This window comes from Notamacropus eugenii, chromosome 1 (assembly GCF_028372415.1).
Source record: "Notamacropus eugenii isolate mMacEug1 chromosome 1, mMacEug1.pri_v2, whole genome shotgun sequence".
NCBI classification, from domain to species: Eukaryota; Metazoa; Chordata; class Mammalia; order Diprotodontia; family Macropodidae; genus Notamacropus; species Notamacropus eugenii.
In genome coordinates this window covers 246,727,179-246,747,332 of record NC_092872.1, presented here as the reverse complement: position 1 = coordinate 246,747,332, position 20,154 = coordinate 246,727,179, and the positions used below count along the sequence as shown (strand labels likewise).

Sequence of the window (20,154 nt, the reverse complement as noted above, 5' to 3'; positions counted from 1 at the left end):
TAAAAGAAAAACTGGCCAATGATTTTAAAACTATAAAAAAAGAATTCACTGATGAGAACATCACCCTGAAAAAGAAAATTGAAGAAATGGAAAAGGAAGTTCAAAAATTAACTGGAGAGAATAATTCCCTAAAAGGAAGAGCTAATCAAATGAAAAAGGAAACCCAAAACCTAATTGGGAAAATTAATCAGATGGAAAAGGAAACCCAAAACCTAACTGGGAAAATTGGTCGAATGGAAAAAGAAGTACAAAAATTAAATGGAGAAAATAGCTCCTTAAAGGGAAAAATTGGTCAGATGGAAAAGGAGATGGAAAAGCTAACTGAAGAAAACACTACAATGAAGATTAGAATTGGGCAAGTAGAAACTAATGACTCAATGAGGCAACAAGAATCAGTCAAACAAAATCTAAAGAATGAAAAGATAGAAGAAAATGTAAAATATTTAATTGGAAAAACAACTGACCTGGAAAATAGATCCAGGAGAGAAAATCTAAGAATTATTGGCCTGCCAGAAACCCATGATGAAGAAAAGAGTCTGGACAATATCTTCCAGGAAATCATCAAGGAAAACTGTCCAGAAGTACTAGACTCCGAGGGAAAAATAGTCATCGAAAGAATCCACCGTTCCCCTCCCAAAAGGGATCCCAAACTCAAAACCCCAAGAAATATAGTTGCCAAATTCCAGAGCTATCAAGTGAAGGAGAAAATACTACAAGCAGCCAGAAAGAAACAATTCAAATATCAAGGACACACAGTCAGGATCACACAGGACCTTGCAGCTTCTACATTAAAAGATCGAAAGAATTGGAACCCAATATTCCGTAAGGCAAAGGAGTTGGGACTTCAACCAAGGATCAACTACCCAGCAAAGTTCAACATAACATTTCAGGCAAGGAGAAAGTCATTCAACGAAATAAGGGATTTCCAGAGCTTCCTGACCAAAACACCAGAACTCAATAGACAATTTGATCTTCAAATGCAGGTCTCCAGAGAATCATAAAAAGGTAAACAGAGGGGAAAAAACAAAAACAAAAACTTGCTACTCAATTAGGGCAAACTGTTTACCTCCCTATAAGGGAAGATGATACCTGTTAATCTTGAGAACTGTGCAGCTATTATGATAAAAGGGATATATGTAGAGGGAATGGGCATAAAGTAAATGATGTCATGTCAAAAATATGATTTAAGTATGAGAAGGGAATGTAATAGGAGGTGTGGAAAGGGGGAAGCAGAAAATGGCAAATTATATCACAGGAAGAAGTACAAAACTATAGTAGAGGGAAGGAGGGGAGGGAGATGAGCATTGTTTGAGAGGTACTCTCATCTGATTTGTTCAAAGGAGGGAACATTAATCTTAAGTAGATAAGCCTAACTAGCTCTATAGGTAGTAGGAGGGGAAGGGGGAAGAAAGGGGAGGGAAGCTAAAAGGGAGGAAAGAAGCAATAAGAGTAAAGGGGACTAAAAGGGAGGGGGGTCAAAAGAAGGAGGGGAAGGCTGCAGGAGGAGGGGGAGAAAAGTGAATACTATTGAGGAGGGGAAGGGAGAAGTGAGAGCTAAAAGCACAAATGGTGGGAAAGAGGTTGGAGGGAAATACACAGATTGTAATCATAACTGTGAATGTGAATGGAATGAACTCTCCCATAAAACGGAGACGGATAGCAGAATGGATTAAAAGCCATAATCCAACAATATGCTGCTTACAAGAAACACATTTGAAACGGGGGGATACACATAGGATAAAGGTCAAAGGATGGAGCAGAATATATTGTGCTTCAGCTCATGTAAGAAAGGCAAGAGTAGCAATCCTAATCTCAGACAAAGCAAAAGCAGAAATAGATCTAATCAAAAGGGATAGGGATGGAAACTATATCCTGCTAAAAGGCACCATAGACAATGAAGCAATATCATTACTAAACATGTATGCTCCAAGTGGTATAGCATCCAGATTCTTAGAGGAGAGGTTGGGGGAGTTGAAGGAAGAAATTGATAGCAAAACTATACTAGTGGGGGACCTCAACCTCCCCCTCTCTGAACTCGATAAATCCAACCTCAAAATAAACAAGAAAGAGGCTAAGGAGGTAAATAAAACTCTGGATAAGGTAGATATGATAGATCTTTGGAGAAAATTAAATGGGAATAGAAAGGAATATACTTTTTTCTCAGCGGTACATGGAACATTTACAAAAATTGACCATGTACTAGGACATAAAAATCTCACAATCCAGTGCAGAAAGGTAGAGATAATCAATGCATCCTTTTCAGATCATAATGCATTAAAAATTACATGTAATAAAAGGCCATGGAAAGAGAAACCAAAAATCAATTGGAAACTAAATAATCTAATTCTAAAGAAGGGTTGGGTTAAAGAAGAAATCATAGAAACAATCAACAATTTCATTCGAGAGAATGACAATAGTGAGACAACATACCAAAACTTATGGGATACTGCAAAAGCAGTTATTAGGGGAAGTTTTATATCTCTGAATGCTTACATAAATAAAATAGAGAAAGAGGAGATCAATGACTTAGGCTTGCAGTTGAAAAAGCTAGAAAAAGAACAAATTGAAAATCCCCAAGTAAATACCAAATTAGAAATACTGAAAACCAAAGGAGAGATTAATAAAATTGAAACTAAGAAAACTATTGAATTAATAAATAAAACCAATAGTTGGTTTTCTGAAAAAACTAATAAAATTGATAAACCTTTGGTCAATCTGATTAAAAAAAAGAAAGAAGAAAACCAAATTACTAATATTAAAAATGAAAGGGGTGAACTCACCTCCAATGAGGAGGAAACTAAAACAATAATTAGAAACTACTTTGCCCAACTTTATGCCCACAAATTCGATAATCTAAACGAGATGGATGAATATTTTAAAAAATACAAATTGCCCAGATTAACAGAAGAGGAAGTTGAATACTTAAACAACCCCATCTCAGAAAAAGAAATTGAACAAGCCATCAATGAACTCCCTAGGAAAAAATCTCCAGGGCCAGATGGATTCACAAGTGAATTCTATCAAACATTTAAAGAACAGTTAATTCCAATACTACATACACTATTCTTGAAAATTGGGGAAGAAGGAGTCCTCCCAAATTCTTTCTATGATACAAATATGGTTTTGATATCCAAACCAGGAAGAGACAAAACAGAGAAAGAAAATTATAGACCAATTTCCCTAATGAATATAGATGCAAAAATTTTAAATAAGATTCTAGCAAAATGAATACAGCATCTTATCACAAGATTAATACATTATGATCAGGTAGGATTCATACCAGGACTACAGGGCTGGTTCAATATTAGGAAAACTATTAGCATTATTGATCACATCAACAACAAAGCTAACAAACACCACGTGATTATCTCAATAGATGCAGAAAAAGCTTTTGACAAAATACAACATCCATTCCTACTAAAAACATTGGAGAATGTAGGAATAAAGGGAACTTTCCATAAAATAATAAGCAGTATCTATCTAAAACCTTCAGCAAGCATTATATGCAATGGGGATAAGCTAGATGCATTCCCAATAAGATCAGGGGTGAAACAAGGTTGTCCATTATCACCACTATTATTTAATTGGGTACTAGAAATGTTAGCTGTAGCAATTAGACAAGAGAAAGATATCCAAGGAATTAAAATAGCCAAAGAAGAAACTAAGTTATCACTCTTTGCAGATGATATGATGATTTACCTAGAGAATCCCAGAGATTCAAGTAAAAAATTACTTGAATTAATAAACAACTTTGGCAAAGTTGCAGGGTACAAAACAAACCCACACAAATCTGCATTCCTATATATTAGCAACAAAGTCCAACAGCAAGAGATAGAAAGAGAAATCCCATTTAAAGTTAGGGTAGACAGTATAAAATACTTAGGAGTCTACCTGCCAAAACAAACCCAGGGATTATATGAACACAATTACAAGACACTTTTTGCACAAATAAAGTCAGATTTAAGTAAGTGGAAAAACATTAGTTGCTCATGGATAGGCCGTGCTAATATAATAAAAATGACAATTCTACCCAAATTAATATACTTATTTAGTGCCATACCAATTAAACTATCAGACAATTACTTTCTAGAGCTGGACAAAATAATATCAAAATTTATTTGGAAAAACAAAAGGTCCAGAATATCAAAGGGACTAATGAAAAGAAATGCTTGGGAAGGTGGCCTAGCGCTACCAGACCTCAAACTGTACTATAAAGCAGCAATTATCAAAACCACTTGGTATTGGCTAAGAAACAGAGAGGTAGACAAGTGGAATAGACTTGGCACTCAAGATGCAGTAGGCAAGGAATATAGCAACCTTCTGTTTGATAAACCCAAGGACCCCAGCTTCTGGGATAAGAACTCATTGTTTGACAAAAATTGCTGGGAAAACTGGATAACAGTGTGGCGGAAATTAGGCATAGACCCATACCTGACACCGTACACAAGAATAAAGTCCAAATGGGTACATGATTTAGGTATAAAGATTGATACCATGAATAAACTGGAGAAGCAAGGAATAGTGTATTTATCAGATCTATGGAGAAGGGAAGAATTCTTTACTAAAGGAGAGATAGAATGCATTGTGAAATGCAAAATGGATAACTTTGATTACATTAAACTAAGAAGTTTTTGCACAACCAAACCCAATGCAACCAAAATCCGGAGGGATGTAGTAAATTGGGAAAGAATTTTTACAGCTAAGCTCGCAGATAAAGGCCTCATTTCTAGAATATATAGAGAACTGATCCAAATGTATAATCATACAAGTCATTCCCCAATTGATAAATGGTCAAAGGATATGAACAGGCAATTTTCAGAGGAAGAGGTTAAGGCTATCTATAATCATATGAAAAAATGCTCTAAATCACTATTGGTTAGAGAGATGCAAATCAAAACAACTCTGAGGTACCACATCACACCTATAAGATTGGCAAACATGACAGAACAAGAAAATGATAAATGCTGGAGAGGATGTGGGAAAGTTGGAACACTAATTCATTGTTGGTGTAGCTGCGAGCGCATCCAACCATTCTGGAGAGCAATTTGGAACTATGCCCAAAGGGCTACAAAAATGTGCATACCCTTTGACCCAGCAATATCGCTACTAGGACTATATCCCCAAGAGATCATAAAAATGGGAAAGGGTCCCACATGTACAAAAATATTTATAGCAGCACTCTATGTAGTTGCCAAAAACTGGAAGTCAAGGGGATGTCCATCAATTGGGGAATGGCTGAATAAATTATGGTATATGAATGTAATGGAGTACTATTGTGCCATAAGAAATGATGAACAAGAAGACTTCAGAGAGGCCTGGAAGGACTTATATGACCTGATGCTGAGTGAAAGGAGCAGAACCAGGAGAACTTTATGCACAGCAACAACCACAGTGTGTGAGAGTTTTTTCTGGTAGACTTAGATTTTTGTAATAACACAAGAACTCCTTACCAAAAAAAAAAAAAAAAATCCCAATGGAGGATCTCAAGGCAAAATGCCTTCCACACTCAGAGAAAGAAATATGGAAGTCACTAACAAAATGTAGCAGATCATGTTTGTGTATGTGTATGTGTTTGTGTATCATGTTCTGATTTGTTATACGATTTCTTTCATTTATCTTAGTCTGACTACATAGCATGACTATAGTGAAAATATACTCATTAGGAAAGTATATGTAGAATCTATACAGAATTGTATGCAGTCGTGGGGAGGGAGGGGGGGAGTGGGGGGTAGGTGGGGGGGATAAAATCACAATTGTATGGCAGTGATTGTTAAACATTACAAAATATAAATAAATAAATAGATAAATAAATAAATGAGTGAATGAATGAATGAATGAATGAATGAATGAATAAATAAATAAATAAATAAAAAAGAACAATCCTTAGGGAAGGAAGTATAAAATTGGATTTTTACTAGAAAAATCATTGAGTAAAATTTTTTCTCCTTTAAGGTAAGCAGGCCTTTCTGAGAGAGAGCTTGGCTAAGATGGAAATGTTTTTATCCCTATTCACCATTCTGCAAAACTTTCCCAAGTCTATTTTTAATAAATATTTTTATTTATTTAAATATTTAAATATTTATATAATAAATATTTAATAAATATTTTTAATAAAATCAATACCAATTATGACCAAACAAGAGATAGAGAACATTATGAAGTGCAAAATGGATAATTTTGATTACACTAAATTGAAAAGTTTTCACACAGACAAAGCCAATGCAACCAAGATTAGGAGGGAAGCAGAGAACTGGGCAAGAATTTTTACAATTAGTGTCTGTGATAAAGGCTTCACTTCTAAAATACATAGAGAACTGAATCAAATTTACAAGAATGCAAGACATTTCTCAGTTGATAAATGGTCAAAGGCTATGAACAGGCGGTTTTCAGAACTGTAAAAAAAATACTCTAAATCATTATTGATTAGAGTGATGCAAACCAAAACAACACTGAGGTACCATATCACAACTACTAGATTGGCTAACATGACAAAACAGGAAGATGATAAATGTTGGAGAAGATATGGGAGAATTGGAACACTAATTCAGTGTTGGTGGAGCTGTGAGCTGATCTGGCCATTTTGGAGAGTAAAGTGGAACTATGCCCAAAGGGCCATAAAAATATGCATATCCTTTGACCCAAGACTATCGCTTCTAGGGCTGTATCCCAAAGAGATCATAAAAATGGGAAAAGGTCCACATGTACAAAAATGTTTATAGCAGCTCTTTTTGTGGTGGCCAAGAACTGGAAGTCAAGAGAATGCCCATCAATTGGGGAATAGCTTGTTGCGATTGGAAGCTCAATTCCATGTGGACAGTCTCGGGCGGGTAAAGGTGGGAGCTTCTAAATCTTAGAGCTCTCACTAGACCCCCCCAGGAAACGGCAGGGAATAGAGATGAACCGAGCTATCTCGAGTAATTCCGCCTCTTCCCGTGAGAAACGTGATGGGAGAGAGATCTCCCCACCCTCAAGATGGTCCCGGATTGGAGCACACCTCGTTACCTAACAGCACGGTATTGAGATGCAAACTGTGCGGCTGAAGGTTAAGTAGGATTGAGGAAGGCTGAAAGCTCTCTTAGCACGTGAGGAGCCAAGAGGACAGTAGGGTCCGCTTCTCTTCTCTTCTCTCTCCCCTCCCCCTCTCTCCCCGCTTGTACTTCTACTTCCAATCCCTTAAGCTTAGCCTCCTTGGGAAATCTCCCCCTCTTCCTCCTAAGGAAGACTCTCCTGCACTTGTAACTAGACCCTGAAATAAAGCTCAACCCTTGTTTGACTCTGGAACGTCCTTTCTCTCATATGTGCATCCGGTTTTGGCCAACCGAAGACCTCGGAAGTGAGGTAAGAAAGACTCGGGTAGCCCAATACAGGCCTCTAGGCTTGGCAATAGCTGAACAAGTTGTGGTATATAAATGTAATGGAATACTATTGTGCTATAAGAAATGACAAATAGTCAGACTTCATAAAAACCTGGAAAGGTTTATATGAACTGATGCTGTGTGAAATGAGCAGAACCAGGAGAACATTATACACAGTAACAGCCACAGGGTGCAAGGACAGTTTCTGATAGACTTGGTCCTTCACAGCAATGTGAGGACCTAAAACATTCCCAAAGGACTTGATGCAAAATACTTTCCACATTCAGAGAATGAACTATTTAATAGAAATGCAGAATGAAGCAGACTATTTTCTCTTATGTCATGTTTTGTTTTGGTTTTCTCGTGGTTTCTCCCATTCATTCTAATTTTTCTATACAACATGACTAATGTGAAAATGTGTTTAATAAAAATGTATATGTAGAACCCCCCAAAAAAGAATGCAACCATTTAGGGTAGTGTCTGTAGACGTATAGATTTTGAAAGCCAATCTTTCCAGAAAAAAATGTTCTCAGCATAATTCCCATAGCTATTCATTTTGAAAAGAACATCACTCATTTGAATAAAAAATTATGATATTTTTTAAAAAATCAATACCAAGCTCTACTGGGATTGTCAATGTTCGCAGACCACAAGGGAACTTAGAAAGCATAACAGTAGATTCCATTCAAACCCTCTCATGTCAAGAGCGAGTCTTGTCACTCAAAAATTATGCATACTCAGCCAATGACAATGACTTTGTTGTGAAAGACCTGGACATAAATAAACGTGAAATTCCAATCTGTTATTCCTCTGTCAAAGGTGTATGAAGATCCTACACTATTTTTTCAAGCTAATGATCAACCATAAGTGTTTATCATGACAATTATTTTGTACTGGGTGACTTAGGATTGGGCTGGAAGTCAATAGGAAATCAAAGGAATAAATTTCTGCCTCTTCAACGTGGAACAGATGGGAACTTCAGGAACCTCAGAATTTGTAATCAAAAGAAAGAAAATAGTTTTGTACAGGCAACTATGCGATCCTGGGCAAATCACTTATGATCCATTAGTCACAATGTTCCTTCAAGTGGGGTCAGGGTTCAGAGACTTTGGCAAGGGTAGAAAACCTGCCGACTCAAGGCCAGATGTGGCCCTCTCCATTCTCAAATGCAGCTCTTTGAATCCAACTTGAAGTTTTTTTTCAATCAAAGGGCTGCACTTGAGGACCTAGAGGGCTACATGTGGCTTCCAGGCTGCATGTTCCCCATCCCTAGTACAGAGTATAACCATGCAGTGTTTGGGGCATCATGCATAATCTAATTTGGTTAGAACATATCCTTTACTTAGAGAAGTAAAAGGAGACAAACTACGTATGAGATGCTAAAGTCAATTTACAAGATACAAAAATAAGTTCTTATTATTTGCCAAAGTCAAAGAAGCATTGATAAAACAGTCTGGCATCTCTAAGAAGTTATTAATCAGCAGCAAACTGAGTACACTCCTTTGTATTATTTTTGCTTGAGAATCACTAAGTAGCAAGTGGTATGAAAGTCGTGAATCAGGACTGGTCTTCCCATGAACACAGTTTACGGCAGAGGTTCTAACAAAGGAACTCTTTCATTTAATTACTCCTTTAGGGACCACTTAGAGCTTGAAACATTGGACAGTTTTCCCAAATGTCCACCACAGAGGATGGAGAATCTTCTCATAGACCATTACAGATTCAGGATGAAACTTGCTTAAATGTGAGTTATGTATTTACATGATGCTTATAGGATATTCTCAGAGTAGAGACGCTATGACATCTATTTTGATTCACAACTGTATATGCTTTTGTATCTAACTGAAGAATGAGCTCAAATGTTCAGAAACATGGAGGAGTATTATCCAAAGGTAAATATCAATTATTTTTTTCAAGATTCCTATTATAGATATGTAGAGAAATAACATGAAACCAACATTTTAAATATTTGTATTGATGATATAAAATATTTTCATATGTCAGCAAGTATTTGTTTCAAATTACATTATTTTTATGGAATTGTAAACATGTCTAATCAATAAACACAGCTAAATAACCCAAATAAGAAAGCCAAAATCAATTTATATCACTGGGTTTTATTTCAGATCTTGACAGTAATAAATGGCTGGAAAGTCATTTTTTTCTATTTTCTTGTTTTGCTTTCTCATTACTTTGTTCCTGGATTCAATGCACTACATAGATCCATTTTGCTGTGTTAGGAAGTTTATGCCTTGGGAATCAGCACTTCTAGAATCTGATACTGAGTCCCTCATTAATTCCTCCAACAAATTCCTGTCTTTCTGGGATGCAAAATGAAGTAGTTGAACTAGATGCTCTTTCGGGTTCCAAATGTATGATCCAATGAACCTAGACAACTCCTCCCTTCAATTGCTGTGCTGCAGCTATTTGAAGACCACTAGTTATAGGAAAATCATTACATCCAAGTAGCTTTTTCCACTTTCAGTAAGCTTGGTAAGGAAATTTTTTCTCATATTTTTATGTGAGTTGATAATGAAATGTCATGTAGAATAAATCCACTTGATCCTTGAAAATACAAAAAAACACACAAGACATTCCCTAAAGAGTAGAAGCACAACAGAATGCCCTGATTTAAGAATATTGTGGACACTTTTAGCTGATCTTTTATTATGATGAATTAAGGGAGAAAAGGAAATGTTTTCACACTGAAAACTCCCATAGAAATTTGCCTAAGGAAGCATGGGAAACAACATTGTTTCTTTTGCTTCTGCCTTTTCATTGTTGGCTTTGTCATATAACTTTCTTTGTTTACATGTTTTTTTTTCAGCATTTCTAATAATAATGCAATTGTAATTTGGCAACCTATGTAAGTGGAAATTACCACAGTCTCTGTTACAATCATTCACAATTAGCGTTTTTCAGGGAAAGTTCTCTGGAGATTATACAAGGTTGGATGGTATGTCCTTTGGGTCAAAAGTGTAAAAATTTCTTTTTTAAAAAAATTCTATTTTGATGGTAAATTATTTGAAAAGAAAATATTTGGAAATAGAATTCTTGTTCACTTTATACATTCAATAGTGCTTTTTTAATTTGTTTGGTCAGGTTTTTTTTTTCTATTCATAATACAATTATAAACTGGCACTATAAATTGTAGAGACAATGGAAGTTTGATTACAGAGCTGGTCTCTGGATCCGAAAATTGTATGGCTCTGACATATATTTCTCTGAAGGGTAGAGAAGGTGCCAATCTACTCTCATTTATGACTTTTTTTCTCTTTATTTGCAACATCCATAATCAATTGATTTATATACATATTTTTCCTTTCCTATTTTTTTAAGTTAAATAGTATAATTACAATTAATTTCAAAAATTTTTATTTTTATAATTCCTTCATGAGTTACTGAACTAAAGTGACAATGCAAAGTCATAGTTGTAAAGGAAATTTTATTAAAGCACCTAATTTGATGACTCATCTTTGTTCCTAAGTCTGATCTATCATCGACACATAGTCAAAAGCTACTGCTATTTTGGGCAAATTGTCAATGAATTTCTGAAAAGTTATTCTTGCTTTTCAATGTTCAGCTCTTGTTTTCACAAAAGAATTCTTGGCTTTACTATTTTCTTCCATGTCTCAGAGTTAGGAGAGACATCAGGGACTATCCAGTTTGACTGAAGACTTCACAGGATTCCTACCCCTTGATTTGAAGATCTACAGTTAGAAAGAATCCCACCTTTCCATCACTCCATTCCACTTTTGAGTAGGTCTAATTGCTTGGCAGCTTTTCTTCACATGGGGTTAGTTTCCCTAAAGACAAATCTGTCCCTCTTCCATTTCTACGTAGTCCTCTTACTTCTTGGTCTCTAGTTCCAAGCAGGAAAAAAAAAATGAAATGCCTTTTCCACTGTCATGAAAATTCTAAAAGAAAATAAGCATTCCTCCTCCTCATGAGCACCAATAATTTTAGTTTTACTACTGTTCTTCCTAAAATATCTCCAGTGGAGTTAAACATAATATTATAGATGCACTACAAACAGTAATAGCATTTCCCTTATTCTCAACATTATGCAGTTTAAGCTTAAGTAAATATATTTGCTACTTAATGATATTATTGACACATTCAGATTACAATCCACTAAAATTCCCAGATGTTTTTCAATGAACTGCTACATAGACAACACTTCCCTCATCTTCCATGGAACATAGATTTAGAGCAGAAATGAATATTAGAGGTCATCTACTCAAAACATTCATTTTATTGTAAGGAAAGTCAAGCCAGGACAGATTTAATGACTTCCTCAAAATTACACAAGTATTTTTTATGGCAGAACTAGGATTTAAGTTCAGTTCTTTTCATAAATTTTACACTTATTCAACTATACCACCCTGGATTTTGGTTTTTTTTTTTTCAATCTATCAGATTTTAAATATTTCAACATTTTAGATTCAGTATGTCATATTCCAGAGCTTTATGTCATATCCCTTTGTTACTCAAACACCTTGTGTTACTGAACTAGTCATTTCAACTATATATTAGACCCACTAGCTGTTTAAAGTATCTTTTCATTTCTAGCGTAATGTTGAAGCTAAACAAAGATATGTATCAATGAAATGAATTTGGAGTCCCTCCCTGTTGTTGTTCTGTGAATTCTTTTATTTCACAAGCTATTTTAATTTTCATTATTTCCAAGAAATTTCATTGTGCAAGTTTTTTGAAACAGAGAATAGAGTGGCAGATTTCTTTTTGACAGTTTTTACAGTATCTCATAATTTTTACATGTCATTTGATTTGTCTTCATGATCTACTTCATGTCTTGGCTTCCATTTTTGCTTAAACTATTCTAGTTTATTCCCCCACTCTCATTGTTCTATTTTCCCATAGAATAGTCCTACTTAAATTCAAACACATTGTTTTATTAACATACTTGTAAACAGCTAAATCTCATCATCACATTACTTTAAGAATGTTAGGTTGCACATTACTTTCTGGTAACTAACTGCGTGATCCAGCTACTTCCCCAATGAAGCATATGTTGGCAAAGGATTTGTGTACTGTATGTTTATGGAAGGGTAAGCTACATGGGGGATAATACTTGAACAACTGTACAAAAACAGGCAACAAAAGACCAGGAAACTATTTATGAAATAAATTCTCAACCTGAAAGTCAGTATTTTTTTTAAATGCCAATGAACAGTATCAGATCTGCTCTTACTGTAATTATTAAAACTTCGAACAACATAAGAAGGAATTGTTGCACCTAGTTCTTTATTTATCTTGTAATGTTATTTGCTACTTTTTTACTTTCTTAAATTTCTTAAGCATTCTATTGCATTTTGAGGAAATTCTCTCTTTGTTTCTGATGCCACTGTTTTGATTATTCCAGTCACTTTTTTCTTGACTTCTGCCTCCAGTTCCTTTAATGTGTAATTTTTATTATGTACATTCTCTGTATGTTATTTTTATCTATTATTTAATTCTCAATTTGTAGCAGTCTTGCCTCTTTTTAACCTCTCCATTGGCTTAAGAAATGGACCTTGAGATTATCCCTGGCATCCTTTGCCTCTGCCACCTTCAATTCATGACTTTGCTTGTAAATTCAAGCGGGCAAAATTTAGTGGTCAAACAAAATCTGAAATCTGTTTATTTATTAAATAAGACTTTTGTTTTTATGATGTGGCTATGGAAATTACAGAGGGATATTACTGCACCCTGAGAAATGTCATCCAAAAGGAGAGAGATTATATATTCTGTCTATGCATATATTTTATGCTCTTGAATAAATTCTCACTAGTTCTGAAGCAGAAATATAAGGTTGTTCCCCTCTGAAAATTTTTCCCCAAAGTGACCTCAGCTGTCAATTGAATGAATCCTAAATCTTACAAAGACTGAAAAAAGCATAAGTTATGATTCTTCACAGCATAAAATAATCATGGGGATACTACTTTCTCTGTTCAGTTATAAATTATAAACTCAGTGAAATCAGGCTGACTAAATCGTATTTCATCTTTGCAGCACAGTTGTATAATATCAAGTCATGGAACACAACAGATTCCTAAGAATTAAAAAAGAGTATTGCTGAGGGCAGTTGAGGGGTGCATCATGGGTGTAGCACCAGAAGCAACACATGAAAATGAGGAATAAAAGAAGACCTAGAATAAAGGATGTCATCAAAGAAATGTATGCTTTAAACAAGAGATGAGCTAATCATATCTTGAGGGTGACAGATACTTAACAGCCCATGTGCTGCACCCAATGCTTGTAATAGAAAAAGACAAAGAAAGTGATCCCCTCTAATGAGCTTAAGTGAATGAGGGAATGGATGAAGCACGATTTTGTTAAACATTCACAATTTGCCAAACACTAAGCTCAGTGTTAAAGATACAAATAGAGAAGTGAAATACTCCCTCTTCGTCAAGAAACTACATTCTATTTGGGGGAAACAAAGGCACAGTTGCATGACAGATGGAAGGACATATTGGTCCTGATTGCAATTGCATTGAAGTTGATGCGGGTCAGTGGTCCTTAAGAGTACATTGGCAAGTTAGTTCACATTGCCTAGGAAGTTTAGACAGCAAGTCAGAAAATGTATGGATAATGTACAAGATTCAGCAGGAAGACAGGGACAGATGAGCTGGAGGTAATTGTCAATCACATGAGGCAGATCAATATGAGCATTTCCAATGCCTTCAACTACACCATGTATACAATAGATATTAAATAAATGTTTATTGAATTGAGATCATTAGACATGTTGAAGAGAGATGTTTGCTTAAAGTTAAATAGAAGGAAACCTTCTTTGCCCATGACACTATGACCAATTTTAATAGACTTGCAGAGGTAGAAGACATGTTGTTGAAGGCTAGAACCCAAAGTGAGGGAAATGAGGTTCCAAGAGAATTTTACAGCTTTGGCAAGTGTTACAGAAACGTGCCTATATAGATTACCCCTTCTAGCCTTGTGTTGTCCATAAAATGTCTATGAACAAAAGGAAAAAGTCCTTAGTAAATATAAGAATTAAAAAGGAATGAAGGTGAGATGTAAATCAAAATGAGATTTTAGAAATTGATTTTGATTTAATAATAAGCATGCAAGACTATTTCCATGAATTTACATGTATACTCAGAAGATCTCAGAAGATCTCTGTAGGTAAGTATCATTTTTATCCCCATCTTATAAAAGAGGATGAGAGATATCAAGTTCAGTGATTTGTTCAGTCAGTAAACTGTAAATATCTGAGACAGGATTTTAAGCCAGATCTTCCTGACTCCAAGTCCAGTTATCCTTCCATTCTACCATGCATTCATTGAAGAGGCAGTGATTCTATACACGACAGAAGGCGGTTAGGTGACATAGTGGATAGAGCATTGGACCTGTATTCAGAAAGACTCATCTTGTTTCTGAGTTCAAATGTGACCTCAGAAACTTACAAACTATGTGACCCTGGGCAAGTCATTCAACTTTATTTGTCTCAGTTTCCTCATCTATAAAGTGAGCTGGAGAAGGAAATAGAGAAACACTCCAGTATCTTTGCTAAGAAAACCTGAAATCGGATTATGAAGAGTCATACATGACTAAAAAAATGACTAAAAAGCATGAAGGAAAACTGGGTTCTATTTGTAACTACATTTCAAAGTTAGATTCATGGAAAAATAAGGTATGCTCCAGTGTGTGAGAATATATCTCTGTTAACATTGCTTCTGTATTAGTCCTTAATCAAAATTTTCCATTTTTTTCAAGTTCATATAGTACATGCAATTACCCACAGCCTGAGAGTCTCCTGTATGATCCAAAAAAACCTCCCAGCCCAATGGCCAAAAGAAACCAGACACAGGTGACTGAATTCATCCTCCAAGGCTTCTCTGAGCACCCTGAGCTCCGGATCCCCTTATTTAGCAGTTTCCTTTCCTTGTATATGGTGGCCCTCACAGGCAATGTCCTGATCATCATAGCCATTGTGCTTAATACTAATCTTCATAGTCCCATGTACTTTTTCTTATTCAATTTGGCCATGATGGACATCATCTGTACCTCCTCCATTCTGCCCAAAGTACTGGAGGGGCTCCTGTCAGAGGAGAACATCATCTCCTATGGAGGCTGTTTGGCCCAGCTGTACTTCCTCACTTGGGCCCTATCATCTGAGCTACTCCTTTTCACAGCAATGGCATATGACAGGTATGTGGCCATCTGCCACCCCCTACATTACAGTACCATGATGAGCAAGACTCTCTGTAATGTGTTGGCAGCTGGAGTGTGGGGAATCTGTGCCTTCAATTCCTCTATACATACTGGTCTAATGATGCGACTGTCCTTCTGTGGATCCAACGTGGTTATTCATTTCTTCTGTGAGATTCCCCCTCTCTTGTTGCTCTCGTGTACCTCCACCTACATAAACAGTGTCATGACTGTCTTGGCAGATGCCTTTTATGGAGTATTTAACTTCCTACTGACTTTGGTGTCCTATGGCTTTATTATCTCTAGCATTCTTAAAATCAGGTCAGCAGAGGGAAAGAAGAAAGCCTTCTCCACCTGCTCTTCCCACCTCATTGTGGCATCCATGTATTATACTGCTGTGTTCTATGCCTATATAAGCCCAGTTGCAAGTTATAACCCAGAGAAGAGTAAATTGGCTGGTGTGCTCTATTCTGTGTTGAGCCCTACCTTGAATCCTCTGATCTACACTTTGAGGAACAAGGAGGTTAAACAAGCCCTCAGGAAACTCTTTCTTTTCTATAGAAATTAAATGATATAGTACTTGAAAAGAATAGATATATGAAAACTGACCTTTCTAGGCTATAGACATCAGAGAAGTAAATCTGTCTTCATTTTGACAACAATGTTTAGATGTGTAAAAATGTAATTCAGAGTTGGTAAATAGAGAGGAAGAAACAAATATGGGAGATAAAAGCAAGGAAAGACCATGCTCGGGTTGTGGTCATCTAGGAAGTCTACTCTCCAGGACATCATAGAGAAGGAAGTGTTCCCTGAAAGACAATAACCAGGGATTCAAAGACAAAAACATAAGGAAGAATGATCAGAAAAGATAGATGGAAACAAAACCTATGTAATTAGATAAGAAGTAGAAGAAAGTGATACAGAGAAAGCAAGGTAGAAGGGCTATCTTGGGGGATATGTTATTGATATATGAAACATTTTGAGAAAAATTAATTGAAGGGCTGTAAAGAAAGTGGGTCTTTGTCAGTATGGTGAAAGGTAGAAAATTGTCAAAGAAGGGAAGGAAAAGAACAACTATACACATGAAGATTTTTTTTAAATGATGCTCTTTCTGAAGAATGATGAGTGACTCCTCTGAAGAAGAAAGATCTGCTTGCCCTTCTTAAAATGATAGAAGAGACATATGAAAAAATGCTCTAAATGACTATTGATTAGAGAAATGCAAGTCAAAACAGTTCTGAAGTACCACATCACAACTATCATATTGATTAAATAACAAAAGAGAAAAATGATAGATGTTGGAGAAGATATGGGAAAATGGAATATTAATGTATTATTGGAGTTGTGAACTGATAAATCAACTCTGGAGAGAAATTTGGAACTATGCCCAAATATAAAAATTTGCATACCCTTTGACCCAGCAATACCACTTCTAGGTCTGTATCCCAAAGAGATCATACAAATGGGGAAAGGACCTACATGTACAAAGATATTTATAGCAACTCTTTTCATGGTGACAAAGAACTAAAAGTTGAAGGTGCATCTATCAATTGGAGAATGGCTGAAGAAGTTGTAATATATGAATGTAATGGAATACTATTGTGCTATAAGAAATGATAAGCAAGTGCACTTCAGAAAAAAAAACTAGAAAGATTTATATGAACTGATGCTGAGTGAAGTGAGCAGAACCAGGAGAAAGACACATGATGGAAAATGTTATCGTTTCCATTTCTACCCATTAAAAGTTTGGGATGCTGCAGAAGAAAAAAATGACTTAGAAAAGAAGTAGTTGGCTTAGAAGACAGTGGGACTAGAATTTCTGGCCCATAACAGACCCTTGGCCAGGAATGGAGTTCTCCTAAGAAAGACTTGCTATTGCCTGCTGTCTTGGGTGTCAAACTACAGCTAGAGTAATGGATTCAGGTTTAGGAAAGAAATTGATAACTTCCAGAGTAAGATGCCCAGGGTGGTGAAGAGCCCTGAATCCATATCTTATAAAGATTAATTGAAGTAAGTACAGATATGTATCTTGAAGAAGAAAAAACAGCAGGATTCATATGATGGTTGTCTTCAAGTGTTTTACTATCTGTCCGGGGCAGCTAGGTGGTGCAGTGGATAGAGCACAAGTGCAGGAATCAGGAGGTCCTGAGTTCCAATCTCACCTCAGACACTTGACACTCACTAGCTGTGTGACCTTGGGCAAGTCACTTAACCCCAATTGCCTCATCCTGGGCCATCTCCAGTCATCCTGATGAATATCTGGTCACTGGATTCAGATGGCTCTGGAGGAGAAGTGAGGCTGGTGACCTGCACAGCCCTCCCTCACTCAAAACAAAATCAAATGCAAGAGATGTCATTATTTCTCTGATAGTATGGTCTTCTTTGGCAACCAAGGACAAACACACCTTGTTATTTGTGTGCTCTCTCCCCTATTAGACTGTAAACTTTGCAAGCACTCTCCTAGTATTTAGCATAGTGCATGGCACATAGTAGGTGTTTAATAAATGCTAGTGAACTGACTGGTCGAAGAATTGTGGAAAACACAATGTATTTCTGCCCTATCATTTCTCCATGAATTTTTTTAGCAGTTCTATTTGTTACATATTTCTTCAGTATTCCTATGTATAATGTAGTTGTACAATATTTAACTACAAGATGTGAAATATATCTTCCTTACTATTATACTTGCCAATTCTGGTTAAGTGTTGGTGAAATATAATGCATTGTAGAATGAAAGGTTAATTTGAGTGTGCTTTAGAAAAAAATTGAATTAAAACAAAATTTATCAGTATGTTAAAAATTCTTAGTATTTACATAGCATTTTTCAAAAAGAAAAAAAGTGAAATTGTAATTTAGAATGTCTTTTTCACTACTAGTATAATAGTCTGTAGGTACCTGGCAAGAATTAATGCCGATTCCCTTCATATCTCTAGAGAGAAAGATGTGTAATTTTCTAAAGAAAAATGGCTGGCCAAGAGACAGCAGAGTTTCTATGGTCTTTTGAGGAGAATGTTAGTCTATTCTTTGATCTCTTCCTTAATCAAGATGACCCAAAGCTATTTGAACCTTTCCATGCTATAACTGTGAATTGATAATTCTCCTTCAAACTAATTGTTCCCTGGTTAGGGGTACCTCTAGGTGCACCTAATTTGTTCATTGATGTTTTCCTTTGTTCCATACTTTTAAGTCCCTTTTGATAAGATTCCTCAGATTTACATCATAGATATAACTAAAATTCACATCTGCATCTGAGCTTAAAGAAAGGTGTCTTTTGAAGGATTGTTCATAACAAAAAAATAGTTCATTGCAGATATTGTATTTAGTATGTGCAAGTATATATTATATATGTGTATAAATACGTTAATATATGTACACATATATGTCTGAAATATAGATGGTATACATATCATATATATGTGAAAAGAAGAGAAAGGGAAGAAGGGAGAAGGGAAGAATGGGAAGGGAGGGAGGGAGAGGGACAAGGAGAGACAATGAGATGAGCAGAAAGGAGAGAGAGACAGATAAAGATTGAGAGAGGGAGAGAGACAAGGAGGGAGAGAGATGAGACAGTGAGACAGAGTCAGAGAAACGTGACAAAGAAAGAGACAGAGACAAAGACATATATATGTATATGTATATGTATATGTATATGTATATGTATATGTATATGTATATGTATACGTATATGTATATGTATATGTATATATTTAAGTGGGGAACTCCCCAATGTGGAAACTTTTACCACAGATACAGATTTGCTACTAGGTTGTTGTTTATAGTCTTGGAGTTACTTGATCATAGTCATAAAGGACATTTATGAAGGGACAGAATTGGATGACTTACTTTTAATCCTGAGGTTTTATGTCTCCTCAGTATCAATATTCAAACCTTCTCTGATAATAGCCTTAGTTATCTATATTTTTAAATGTCCATCCTTTTCATTTGTTGTTTTCAGAACTTTCACTTTGTTTAGAAACTGATTTTTTCAGATCATAGAATCTGAGTACTGGAACGGACCTCAGAGGCTCCCTCAGAACTCCCAGCATGGTGTTTGGCACATAGTAGGTATTTGATAAATGCTTGTTGGTTGAATACCAGTTGACTTTTTGTTGCTCTTGTTCAGTCATTTCAGTCATGTCTAAATCTTCATTACCCACTTTGGGGTTTTCTTGGCAAATATACTACAGTGATTTGCAGTTCCTTCTCAAGCTCATCTTACAGAAGAGGAACTGAGGCAAACAGGGTTATGTGATTTGCCCAGGGTCACACAACTAGTAAGTGTTCAACATCAGATTTGAACTCACAAAGATGAGACGTCCTGACTCCAGGTCTGGTACTCTATCCACGGCACCATCTAGTGGCCTGATAGTTGACTAGCATCTAATTTAAAAATCCTATGTACAACACCCCTGACCACAGGTCATGAGCTTTAGGGAAAGATCTGTAGTAATGGAGTGAGGTTAAAAAGTATTATGAAATAAGTTTAGAAAGATGATGACAGCTCAATTTTTGAGCATCATTAACACCAGACTAAATAAGAGATTTATTTTGTCCTCAAGGCAGAGGGGAGGCACTGAAGATTTTCAAGTAGGACAACATCATTTTGAAGGTTGTAGAGCTGTGATGT

The 20,154-nt window shown here is 35.9% G+C and overlaps 1 protein-coding gene across 1 annotated transcript; it reads left to right on the top strand.

Moving 5' to 3' along the window:
* The first annotated feature begins 15,162 nt into the window (after positions 1 to 15,162).
* Positions 15,163 to 16,095, top strand: LOC140524832 (olfactory receptor 13A1-like). The gene has a single exon (XM_072639658.1). The coding sequence runs from the start codon at positions 15,163 to 15,165 to the stop codon at positions 16,093 to 16,095; it is 933 nt and encodes a 310-aa protein (XP_072495759.1).
* Positions 16,096 to 20,154: the final 4,059 nt, after the last annotated feature.